The sequence below is a fragment of the Limulus polyphemus genome, unplaced genomic scaffold, assembly GCF_000517525.1.
Source record: "Limulus polyphemus unplaced genomic scaffold, Limulus_polyphemus-2.1.2 Scaffold745, whole genome shotgun sequence".
NCBI classification, from domain to species: Eukaryota; Metazoa; Arthropoda; class Merostomata; order Xiphosura; family Limulidae; genus Limulus; species Limulus polyphemus.
In genome coordinates, this window is record NW_013666355.1 from 390,210 (window position 1) to 403,865 (window position 13,656).

The 13,656-nt window shown below is 32.8% G+C and overlaps 1 protein-coding gene across 2 annotated transcripts in view; it reads left to right on the top strand.

The window, feature by feature from the left end:
* The window catches only part of LOC106460304, a 26,443-nt gene that overhangs the window by 1,668 nt on the left and 11,119 nt on the right, over positions 1-13,656 (top strand). For both annotated transcript variants that reach the window (XM_022387002.1, XM_013919999.2), the window contains exons 2-5: positions 5,830-6,053; positions 8,795-8,874; positions 10,755-10,815; positions 12,870-12,982. In XM_022387002.1, the coding sequence (XP_022242710.1) occupies positions 5,830-6,053; positions 8,795-8,874; positions 10,755-10,815; positions 12,870-12,982 (478 nt within the window). The remainder of the gene's footprint in view (positions 1-5,829; positions 6,054-8,794; positions 8,875-10,754; positions 10,816-12,869; positions 12,983-13,656) is intronic.

A 13,656-nucleotide genomic window follows, 5' to 3' on the forward strand; every position in this document is an offset into this window, starting at 1 on the left:
AGATTGTAGAATGTTGATATGTAAAAGAATACAGCACGTTTTTTCCTGAACCAATGTTGCAACTGATTTGCTAACATTTATAATTTCATATGGTGAAGATGTTTTCTCAAATTTAAGAATTGCATTGCAGATTTTGTTAACAATTGGGGTTTCTATTGCTAGTTGTGAAAGGTCCTTCAGCAAGCTGAAATTAATTCTTACATACCTGAGAACCTCAATGACTCAAGAACGACTTAGTAACTTGACAATATTAAGTATTCAAAAAGATGTACTTAATACCTTAAATTTTGATAGTTTAATTGATGCATTTGCAGCAGCAAAAGCACGAAAGGTTCATATAATGTAACCATGAATACCAGAATGCTACCTGAACAAGATCTAGTTGAGTATATTTACAGTTTTGTAAACTAATAAAATTTGTTATTTGTAAACTTAAGTAGTATTTTATCAATCTGTTTTTATCCATGTACACCACAAGTGACTGGCTTCTCATATAAAACATAAGTTTCAAAACTATGGATATAACAGAAATTTATTCTGCATGCTTCAAAGATTACTCTAGCTATGTGACTTTGAACAATACTGGATGACATGAATGTCAAAATGATTTATAAATTTTGTAAGTACACATAGTAGACTATATTTCATTAGTTCTAGGTTTACAGTTGTGATATCATAAGATGTTATATTGTGACTTTATTTTATGCCTGTGTAAGATGGTAATTAATTCTTTATGTTATTGTCATTAAGTGGGTAATGAGTTACAAAACAAATAATCAAAACATTTCAGAAGTGGGGGCACCAAAAGTGTCTTTGCCCCCAGATGCTGAGAACCTTTACTATGCCACTGTGTAGTGTACAGAGTGTATAATTCTTGTTATTCATGGCATGTACATGTTTTACTGATATCACCATAGTACAAATTGCAATGTTAAGGGTCCTTTATATGATGCCATTTTAGTGTCTACTGACTTACTATCAAACAACACTACTGCATATTGGTGTGAGTAGTTAAAACATGTGACCCCTCTAGGTGGCCTTAGGCCCCCTTTTGGGAAAACTAGTTGTAGTACAAGTACTGGTAGTAGTTATGGGCATCTGCAGAAATTTTTCCAGGGTGGGGCAAAATTAAGGGACAGTGGATCTGCCTGTAAAGTTTTGCCATTACAGTCAAGAGAATAGGCAAGTTCCCATAATCAGAATTGATGGGTTTAATATTTGTGAAGTTAGTTTAAGCCATACTGCAGACTTACAGCTATATATATACTCCATAATACTAATAGTAAATTTTGGTTTGTTCTTTTAGGTTCTTAACCCTATAGGGTAATTTCACCTTCTATGAATATAGTAATTTGAGGTTACATAAAGTGCAATATTCAAGACTAAGATATTTTGAAACTGAAAAATTTGAATTTCAATGATTGATCAGTGCAAACAGGCCCTCTAAGAAAAATGCACCGAATAGTTTGAGGTTTAAAATATGCTTCCAAACATAATCCTAACAAAAAACATCGTTTTGTAAAGCTTAGTGCTTTTTTACAAAATTAGCTTGACTGTTTCTTACCTTATGATCTGATATCTTTCAATCAAGTAAATCCACAGTTTGTCAGTATGATGTCTCTTCCGAAACTGAAGTAACTTGCTGGTAATAGGCCTATTACATATTACCTGACTCATGACACAATATTGTTGTGTTGGTGATTATGACATTGACACTTCTCTGGGTATGATACTGGCAGTAGGTTGACCCTGACCATGCTGTCTCATGGGATAACTGCAATACTGTGTCATCTCTTTGATAACCTGCTGCTAGTATTACCAGTAGGTAGCAACAGGTTGATCTTGATCACACTGTGTCAGGGCTCAGAGGATTGAATTTTAATATTGAAAGTCAAGTAGACTAGAAATGATTCATGTATAGGTGTATTATCTTTATATTCTTGTTTGTATTTGTTTTGGCACTGCCATCCCTACATCATTTTACATTTGCAAAATACTTTTAATTACTGGTTTTGTTATGTTTTTTCTTCTGATAGAAAGTTAGTGTATTCTATGAATGTGTGTAATAAAATTTAATATGTATATTGATTTTTTTTACTTTTACACTTCATACATAATATAGGGGTTGGCTCCCTAAAGACACCAATTGTATAATGTTCTAAGCATTGGGTATTCTACATGTTACAGTCATCTAATATTTATTTATTATTGGCTGGTAATTCCTGTTTCACCCTGTATCTAAGCTTTTTAAAGAAACACCAGATTTTTGTGAACAAGCTAACTTCTAGGGTTAATGATAACATTGTTTACAGTAGAATTATTATTTGTTTTTATTATTAGTTATGACTAAGCGATGACATTGTACACTGTCCAGAAACACATAGAGTGGATTTGGTTTTAAGCTAACGTTAGTGATAAAGTAGTTCTAGAGTTATCTTGGCTGATGAAAGAAGAAGAAATATGAAAAATTTGGTAGGTTGGTCACTTACTGGTTTGGTATCTTAGCAATGATTTTTGCCTTGTTGGGTAGAGAAACAAATGAAAGTGAGTGGCAATCATCTTTTAAAGTAAGTGTCTCTGACGTTGTTGGTTTTTTAGCATGCATTTTTATATTATGCCTATTGAGTACCTTGGCTATTCTTTCATATACAATCTACTGACTCTGTGATATGGCAGACATCGAAAACTACTGTTATTCAACTATAATATATGCTTGAAATTCACATAGAAATGTTATCTTAATATCTGAAATTTAGCAAGCATATAGATTTTCTTATGGAAATTTATGTAAAAGCAAAATGTATTTCAAATTTTTCCCAAACAGCCACTATATGAATTGTAACATTGATAATTTGATTCATGTAAATCTACTTTTTTAATCTGCATAGAAATGTCATTTTAATACCCAAATGTTGATCTGAATGCATGCAGAAATTGTTGTCAAGGTGGATTGTTTAGAATATAAACATAATTAGAATGTGATGCAGAAAAGAATGTACTTTTGTATAAGGCTTGTCTGAGATTTTTTTGCTACTGACGTACATAAGACTAGATTAGGTATACAAAAAATAACACTAACTTTTATGTAATGAAACAATGGAACTTTGACATGCTTTTTTGAAAAAGTTGTTTAAAAAAAAGCCCAGTAGTAAGTCTGCAGGCTTACAATGCTTTCAATACATGTGGTGGGCAGAGCACAGATAGCCCATTGTGTAGCTTTGTGCTTAACAACAACTAAAACAAAAAAATACAGTTTAAAAGCTTAAAAAGAGGAAGGACACTTGTCACACTTAAATAAGGTTAAGTTTGTGAAATTCATCTAATTTAGTAATTATATCTTGACAACAAATGAAATCTAGATGCTACAAATGTTTCTCATCAATATAACAGAAGTTTTCATCTTGAAAAGATGAGATGACTGAGCCTATAAAATGCTTTTCTGTTTTTATAAGAGAATTTACTAGTAATATTATGGACCCTGAGTATTGGACAGAAAGATTAAAAGTAGATAAAGCATCAGGCCCAAATGTGGTTTTTAAGGAGTTAATATTAGATACCAAGCCTTTATCATTTCTAGTAGATCAGTAGAGAGTGTGCAAGTGCCTGAGTATTATGGATTGTTACTTATATTACTCCTGTTTTTAAGGGGTTCAGTACAACCCTTAGGATTGTCATCTATTACTCAACTTGCAAATTTATATGTTATTATAACTAGCTGACATACCTGCTAAATGAATGAAATTGACATAAGAGCCGTCAGGAGGTTGCTTAGGGGTTCAGACCTGAATGCCAACCTCCATATAATACTCCCCAGAGGTCCATAAGAGTACTTGTCATATTTGGTGACAATCAGACCAGCATTTTGCCAACTATATGCAGATAGACACATACAGAATATTGGTAAATATTGGTTTGGGTAAACACAAGGTGATGTATATGAGTTATATAATTTGGATCACACACTTAATATAGATTGGAACCAATCCAACATTATGACTTAAGAAATGGATTTTGACTTAGTGCTTTGTTACTATTAGTAAAGCTAGTAGAATTTTAGGATAAGAGCCCAGAGACACAGCTTTATGAGTGGCTTATTTTATTTTATGAACTTTATAACAACATTTGGACCACTTGTGGTCATCAGCAGGTAAACTGTCGTCTTTTGTATGAAATATTAATGCATGAACTTTTTTAATATTTCATACAGTAAGTGACCACATAAGTGGTCAAAACTTTTTTATAAAACTTAAAAAAAATAAATTATGCACTCAGAAAGCTGTGTCTTTAGACTTTTATTTAAAATATACAGTGGATTTCCTCTCCTTACAACAGGAACTTTAGGGTGTTTTTATTGACATTCATGGCAAAAAGAGGTAATTATACAATTCACGAGTTAGGCTTTACTTTGAATAGTGTTTAAAGTTATGGTCTCCTTATGTTAGAAAAGATACTGACTTCTGGAAAATGTTCAGAGGAGGGTAAGTAGTATGATTTCAGAAGGCTTAAAACTGTTAATAGCATCAATAAGGTGTTGCCTCTGTATCTTTCTATGAAGGTTCAGCTTATTTATGAATACTTTCTACTCTTCTTGGGGGTGCAGAAGAGTGATTCAAAAGTTTCTGGTTTGGAGAAGAGTCTAACATATATCAGCTAACTTTATAGATGTTCATATTGATATTCTTGTTTTTGGCTGAATGATAGCTTATGTGGAAGTTTTGTATTTAGCATACATGATAGACCTCTTGGCTATTCTCTTTAGGTCTTTGTAATTAGATGAAAGAAAAAAAATACTACAGTGATACAAATTTCAACAAATTTATGATGATTCAGGAAAATGCAAAAATTTATATGATAGCCATTTATCAGAGACAATAAACTACAATGTAAAACATTGTATCTATTCCCAATAAGTGCAGCAGTGTTAAAATGTATTGTATCAGTAGAAATGTTCATCTATAAGTATTTTATTGTTTAAATTACAAGGTTTATAAAAATGGAATTTGAATGAGTACTTACATCTAGATTAACACATATCTGCTCTATTTTCTCTTCTGCAACTGTTAAATGTAGGAGAGACCCTACTCTGTTTGCAAAGTCTTGTGAATCATAAAGTAGGTTGTGAATGATAGAATTAATAAGATGGTGGAAGAGGAAAGGTAAAGAAGAACTAAGATTAGCTAAACTAGTTAAGTGCCATCTAGAGGTAAATACTTATTAAATTCCATTTGAATGCCAAATATGTAGACATTTCCTATAGCTGATTAAAAGAACATAATGAAGACTAGAGCTATCTCTGTGATGGTTGGTAATAGTATCATACAGGTTACTGAAAGAACAGATAAAAATGTAGTTTTTGATGTTTAATGTATACATGCTCAACTAAAGGAATGTATAGGTAGTGAGATTCATAGCTTACTGTATGATGACTTGTATCTACATGCAGACTAAAAGAACAAAAAAATTATATACAGCTTTCTTTGATTATTTTTATTTTTTACACAAATTACACATATATATTGAAGATAGTAGGGATTATTAGAAATAATTACCTTTATTTTACTCAAAATTCCATGTATACTAATGTGATGTAGCTTTCTCTAAAACAGGTATATGTATAATAGTTTCCAACAAGTCAATGTGAATTAATAATACACTTGGCACTATGGTATTTATAAGTAATTACACATTGATTGTGAAAAGGTTCAAAACATGTTTTTAATTTATTGATAGCTTGTATTAAATGTAGCCATTATAAACTAGGAAGCTAATGCTTTGCAAAGTATGGTGAAAAATTTTGTTATGAATTATGAATGTTTTTTTTCTTTTCAGTCAAAAAGACTTTTTAGATGATTTCTTCAGGAAGACACCAAATATATGGATGTCTGATGACAACAGCAATGAAGAAAGAGTTGACATTGAAAGACATTCTGGCAGCAAAACTGAGTTATTTAATTTTGATGAAACGCTTAGAGAACCTTTGGAAATGTTTAAACATTTTCAAAAAATTTTCCATAACTTTGGAATGTTAGAACATTTGTCTCCACCAGAAACTGGTAGGTTTCTTCATTATGCATAGTTATTGTATTGAGAAATAAATATTTAATTTTGATATGCATAATATTTGAATATTCAATATTAGACATATGTATTAAAAAAAAAAAAGAGATATTTCATGTAACTATAAATTAATATATATATATATATATATATATATTTTTTTTTCTTTATATAATGCATTTAAATAGTTAAAAACTAAACTTCCAAAACATACATACCTCCTCTTATGCTGTAGCTATTACTTGACTACCAGAGTTTCGTCCTTTGCCCATCTAAGCATTGGTCTGATTTTTTCTTGCTTACTCCATTCTTTTATACCCCACTTAATTGCCATTGGCGATATTTATCTCGTGACACTCTCCACCTATGTCAATGCCCCCTCTTTCCTGGTGCTGTATTTAAGCACCTCATTCAGATAATGCTATCACTTTTTTCTAGATTAAGCATCACTAACAAGTTTCCCAGTGCTACGATCGTTTGGAGATTCTTTGAGCTTTTCCTATTGACAGGTCAATTTATGGTATGGATTCCCAGATTAATATTTCTTGCACAGAGGCAAATCAGGTCACTCCTTTGATATTTAGCATTGCATAACAATCCGGGGGGGGGGTACTCTCGGTTGAGACTGTCAGTGTCAGTGATCTTATTCATAGTGAGATGGAGGCATATATTTGGTTTTGTGGATTTGAGGGCATTCCTCGACATTCTGGAGTGAACTTAGATTTGCTTTTACCTGTGTCTTATTTTAGTCTGTTGGCTTCCCAGTCACCTCTAGATTATACAGAGGGGTGAGTATTTTCATTACTACCTTTCAGGGTCCCTTACCTAATTTTCACAGGATCCCACTCTGTGGCAAGTGTTGCCCAGGCAGGTGTGCTTTTATCAAACCAATTCCACACTAGCAACCACTAATTCAGTATACTTTATCTAAGCTGACTATGTGGTATTACTGTACTATTCTGGACTGTCATGAGTGAAGCATAAGGGGATCCTGCCCATTCTTGCCAGTCATTGGATTGAATAAATTGGGGTCAGTTTGCTATTAAAAGTTTAGGGAATTTAGTTCACCCAATGCGCTGTCCCTCAGGGCTCCCCAATGTGCGTTACCCCCCAGATTCTACTAGTGGAGCTAGGGAGTCCTTATCACACCTGTTTCCAGTTACTGGGGTGGTGGATAGAGGCTTTTCCTCCAGAGTGTTAAGAGTGAATTTTTTTCCACTCTTGGAGAAGAGGGCAAAGTTGGAGGCCCTCTTACCCAGATCCCGTTATGTTTTTTTTTCTCAGATGTCGGTAGGAGAGGCACCAACATATGTGGGAGCCTACTTCCAATACCAGTTCAGATTTGATGCTTGGCTATATGGTGGGGTTGAGCATGGCCCTTCTTTTTGATCAATATTGGTTGAGTACATTGTTCATGAAAAAGGGTTCATTGTCTCCTTGTAACTCCAAACACAGTGTGGTCCCATCCTTGGTTGAGCACAGTTTGTTCCACATCCTCCTCATAATTCTGAGGGCAAGTGGAATTTACCTTGCCATATGGTTGGGGAGTGAGGACGAGTGTTCATAATTCCAGACCAAATGAGTTCTGTTTCCTCAGTTTGAGTAAGGCATACAAGACCCAGTCATTCTGAGCCTTGGGTGTTGCATTTCAGACTTCATCAGGTTTAGGAGAAGGTTTGTCCACTTTGTTGTTGCTTACCTTCTCGTCATGATTCTAGTGGCTCGGAACTCGTCAATTTATGGCTATAAGTTGGGATCCACTCATAAGTGTATATATTGCCCTAGCCAAAAACCTGGAATATAGGAACCATGGCCCTATAATTTCAACCCTGAGTAGTTGAACCTTGGCAATCTGGTTGGGGCTGGCCTATAGTGATGATAACTCATGTACCATTCCACCCATGACACAGGAATTCAGTTCTGGGTGAAGAGCATACCTGTTCTGGATGTAGTGAAGTTACCCCCCTAGGGTGCCATTCATTTATTGACACACCCATGATCTATGCAGTCACTTTCTGTATAGATAATGCCCTCACTGACCCCTCCACCTTATCAATGTGGGATTCTAGCTATAAATTGGAGTGAAGGTATGTATAGTTTGGAAGTTAATATTTTCCTAAATTGAAAATGTATTTCCAACAATACTTACCTAATACACACCCTCCTGCCCTTCCTCCTCACTAAGAGCTAGTGTTAGAGACTGGGATTGGGTCAGTCTTGCAAAAGTGATAACATTATCTGAATGAGGTGCTTATATACAGTACCAGGATAGAGGGTGCATTGATGTACATAGAGAGTATCACGAGATAAATATAGTCAAGGGCAATTAAGTGGGGTATAAAAGATTGGAACTAGCGAGAAAAAATCAGACCAATGCTTAGATGGGCAAAGAAAGAAATCATGGCGGTCGAGTAATAGCTATAAGTGTGAGAGGAGGTATTATTAGAGATACATTTTCAATTTAGGAAAATGTGAACTACTGTAGAAATGGTTAAAAAAGCACACTATCTAGGAGACATCAGGCTTTAGTATCATATTAATTTCATTTTTTTTATATCATAAGTAAAGGTATCATGAAAAATCAGGGCCTCGGCTACTGGTCTAGCAACAAATTTTAGGCATTATAGTTGAAAAATTTAAGACTAATAATAGAGAAGGGGATGTACATGTAAAAAGGAAGAAACATAACTTTTAATTTATTTCTTACACTGTTCAAAATGCATTTTCTTCTATGTAGGTGTTCCAGGTGGTGATGAAAATCCTAGAGACAGAATGTTAAAGAAGCCAGAAAAAAAGAACAGAGCTCAGATTCCTCAGGTCTCAAGAGTACTTTTTCTATTCTGCTTTAAGAGAAAGTATATCTAGCTGATGGGTTTGATTGAAAAAGGTTTTGATACTTTAGGTTATTAGATAATAATGGATATTTACTTCAGTATGTTTACAGACAGTTATCAATGGACTGTATTCATTATAAGTACTTGATTCATCTAAGCTAAGTTTCATGAAAATTGATAATAGGAGGAGTTTTAGTTGTTGATTTAGTTGGTCAATTTAGCACTGACTGCAAAAATATAAGGGAACTTTAGAAACATAATTTGCAGAGAAATATTTGGGTATGAATCAAGCAATAATTGTATGTTATTTTTATTAAGATATTTGGTGATACTTGTTTGTAAAGCATTGTTTAGATGTTATGTTTGGAGGGGCATCAGTGGGCATTGGATCTGTAGGTTTAAATACATTGTTGAAGTTAATGAGGGCGTGACTTTACAACAACAAACAGGTCAGGAAAGTTGTATTTAGTTGATTAAATTTTGTTTTTTCTTTTACCCTTGGACAGGTAAATTGAGATAGTTGCACATTTCATGGATGGTAAAAATTATTTGTGATGGGGAGGATAAATAAATCACCTTTGAAGAACTTTAGGAAACTTATTCTCTCACCAATTACATACCCACTGTTTGCAAATGTATATCCATATATAGAAAGGCACAAGACTCAATTACTCAAGTTTTACCTAGTTTCATCTCTGAAGAGAAGATCAACCACAAATACTATATAGCATGTAACTGTCTAAAATAACCTGGAACTACAATCAGGGTTCAACAACAACAAAAAAAAATTATTAAATTGTAACAACAGTTGGAATAATATTTATCATTTAACAAAATCACAGTTAAAAAATACTTGCCTGGCCAGGACTTGATACTAATGCTAATGAACAATAAAACATAGATATCAATAATAATTATTTCAAATAATAGAATCAGGAAAAGGAACTTGAAGAAGAAAAAACCTAATTTAAAAAAAACAATAACATGGTATTCCAAATTCATGAGAGTACGTCTCATGATCATAAATTTACATAATATCTTGCAACATTAATATCTTTACCTTGCTGCTAGGGAAGCTGGTGTCAGTTTTATAATATGTACATATTTACTCAATAGTGATCGGCTTGAAGGTGAGTTTGCATTTTAATATAACTAAAAATTCATAGGTAAACTAAATGATAAAAAGAATAACACACGAACGATAAACAAAAGCATGACAAAAAATTATTGCATTCATACAAGACTTGTGAAAACAAGTTATTGGTTTGAGAATACGTTGAAATGGGAAACAAAATTTCAGAGGTGGTTTAAGCATCTGTGGTGTACAGTCATCATTAATAGCAATAAAAGCAATTTCTGCTAAAAAGTTATAAAACAGTGATTTCAAAACTGTATCTTAAAAAGGATCTTTCTTGAAATCCATTTATATATATATATTTGTTTATAAAAGGTATGAATAATTTAGTTTCAGTCATAGGTGTTAATTGCTTTATTCATTACCATTGGTCTAATATACAAAATTTTTGTCTTTAAAAAACAGGTAACAATGCATGGTTAAAGGGCTCGGGAAAGGCTTTTGTAAATATATTGAGTACATGCACTAAAAATATGACAAGTTGCATTTGAACGTTAAACTTTTTTGGTTACAAAATGAACATATGGCACATAAAAATAAAGCAATTAATCAGAACAGAACTGTATCAGATAGGGTATGCCATTTTTGAAAATAATACTTTTTAAGTGTTTATTTGTAATATGAAGATCATACTTACTGTTATATCCTCATCCATATGTGTTTTTTATTTTGTGATATTTTTAGATAAATTCAAATGTTTTTACAATTTCTGGCATTATTTTTTTTAGATCCAGGAATGGTGGGATGTAGATCCTGAAGTTGTAAAACAAGAATCTATGTGTGATAAGGGTAGGTATAAAAAGTAGTATTATAAAACAGTGAATCATAAAATAATCACTTGTGATAAGAGCAGTTTAAATACCAAGGACAGACTTATCCAAATGTGTAAAACTAAAATAGGAAGGGTTCCTTAATTTAATACATGCAAAATAAGTAAATCATTTAAAAGACCATTGTGGGACATGTTCAACGATTGGACTAGAGCTGGTCAGTTTGTGATATTGTCTAATCAATTAAACAGTGAGTTCATTAATAGATTACATTAGATTAATCAATTTTTACATACCCCTTACATGTATATACATACAAGTATTAGAAAAGAAAACAGCTATTTGGTAGGTTAGTAACTCATTCAAATGTTGCATTATTCCAACATGATAAAAAGTATAATGATATTTAAGATAAACAACATTGTTTATTTATAGCACAAGGAGACACAGATAAATGTGTTGGAGTTCAACAGATTCCATCTTCAGTTTCTAAAGCAAAATAAAAGAAGTGCATCATTCTTAAGTAATGAACTTAGTAAGTTATTATAACAATGTATTTTAGTTACTTTCTTATTAGTGATGTAATTCCTTTATTTTGCTTTAGATACCAAAGATGGAATTTGTAGAATTACGACACATTTATCTGTGTCTCCTTGTGCTATTAATAAACAATGTTGTCTATCTCAAGTATCGTTATACTTTTTATTGTGAAACTTCGTTTTCCTTTGAACATATCAATTGCTAATATTTTAACATGGTACTAACATTGTTTCATTTTAATTTAAGTAACTTTTGTATATCTTAATGAAATTTTGCAAGCTTTCAGAAAAGCATTACAAGTCCTTCGTAGACAAAAAATCAGAATTTTTATTGAAATATTTTTACTAAAATTTTATTCATGAATGTATGGAGTCAAAAGTGTAGAGTGCAAAGTGATTTTCTTGTTAAAATCAAAAATACTTCATCTGAAAATTGTCAAGTTCCAAAACAGTACCACCTTATCTCACCCAAATCTATTTTGACCTTGATTTGCCCTCTAAGAATTGCTAAAATTTTTAACAATGCACTAGTCTGTTATACCCCTCCACCAGTCATACTGTGCCATCTATACTGGTGCAGGTAGTTCCCTCTACCATTACAACACAATCCTCACTTTCTTGATTGGCATTCTTGTGTCTAATGTTCTCCATGTGACAAATATCACAAATTTATATTAGTTTCAACTTCTTGTGTTTAATTTTCATTGTTTCTACTTGTTTGTTTTAGAAATGTTTATGTTTTTTAAATTCTACTTTGTTCATATGAATTCAAGATTTATCACGGTGGATGATGAAATTCCCTCCGTAAGTAGACAATGGATCTGACACTAGTCCCAGGTCTCGGGGTAGATGATGTCTGCTGGGGAAGCACAGATTTTAGTTTGTTGGGAGTTCATGTCTTACGTTTGGACATAGATTTTTCCTTTCAAGTTACATTTTATTTTTGTGCGTGTCTTGTTCCCTAAGTTATGAATCTTGTGGCCGATCACTTATTATGTTTGTTTCTTTGTTATGAATTTTGCTGAGGAACTGGAGACCAAAAAGGAAGGAACTTTGGTATTCAAGTGAGTGGAAAGCATATATATATGCGGTATTCCCAGTGGAGAACCTGGTTAGGACATAATAAGTGAGCCCAGGTGGTTAGGGCACTCGACTTGCAATGTGCGGGTCGCAGGTTCGAGTCCCCATCCCACCAAACATGTTCGCCTTTTCAGCTGTGGGGGGTGTTATAATGTATTGGTCAATTCCACTATTCATTGTTTAAAAAGTAGCCTAAGAGTTGGCGGTGGGTGGTGATGACTAGCTACCTTCCCTCTAGTCTTACACTGCTTAATTAGAGGTGGCTAGTACAGATAGCCCTCGTGTAACTTTGTGCAAAATTCAACACAAACAAGTATACTTCAGGAAATGTTAGATTTATTAAAAAAATAATACAATGACTTCTTTTGATCATTTTATTTCAATTATTGGATAAAAGTATGGATTGTATTATGCTTAGTGTATTTATTTATTTATTGAAATAAAAATTTTCTAGATTTGGATGATGAGGTTGCTCATGGAGGCCTTGGACAATTTTTCAATGACCAACCATACAATAGATCCTTTTACAAAGGTGTTTCTGTCAGAACTATTCGTGAAGCAGATGGGGTAAGTCCTCACACTTAGATCAAACCCTTTTTTATATTTACAGATGTATTATTCAAGTATAAGGAAGTTTGCTTTTTCAATTAACCCTTTCTCCACGGGTACCATTTACTGTGCATGACACAAGGTTTTAGTGTATTACATTCAAAATTTTATTAAACTACTTTTTGTTTAAGTTATACCAATTAGAATAGCATAAAATCTTAGCTAATAATCCATATTTTAATATTATACAAGTTTTAAGTTCTTAATTCTAAAAGGAAATATATAAAAAAATCCTGAATTTCCACTAGTGTAACATACATGACAAATTTTGTTTTAGCATGTCATCATCCCTATTTTATCCATCACCCCTCGAAAATGTACAAAATTAAACGTAAAATGCTCTCTATAAAATCATTATTGCTTAAACAGCCATAATTTTTATAGCCTTCAATATTGTTTGGTCAAAGAGAAAATCAGACCCCTCCTACCACACCCACTTGTCACATTCTCTCTTACGTTTCATTATATATTACTTATAACCAATAGAAAGTCAAGGTTTTCATCTATCAAATTGCATATTGTATAACATTGTGTTCTGAACAAATAATTGTCAATTTCACTCGGAGTAGCAACTTCGTTCCCGTGTGAAAGTTAACAACTAGCTTGGTTGAATTTGTAACGGCTCTTGTTGA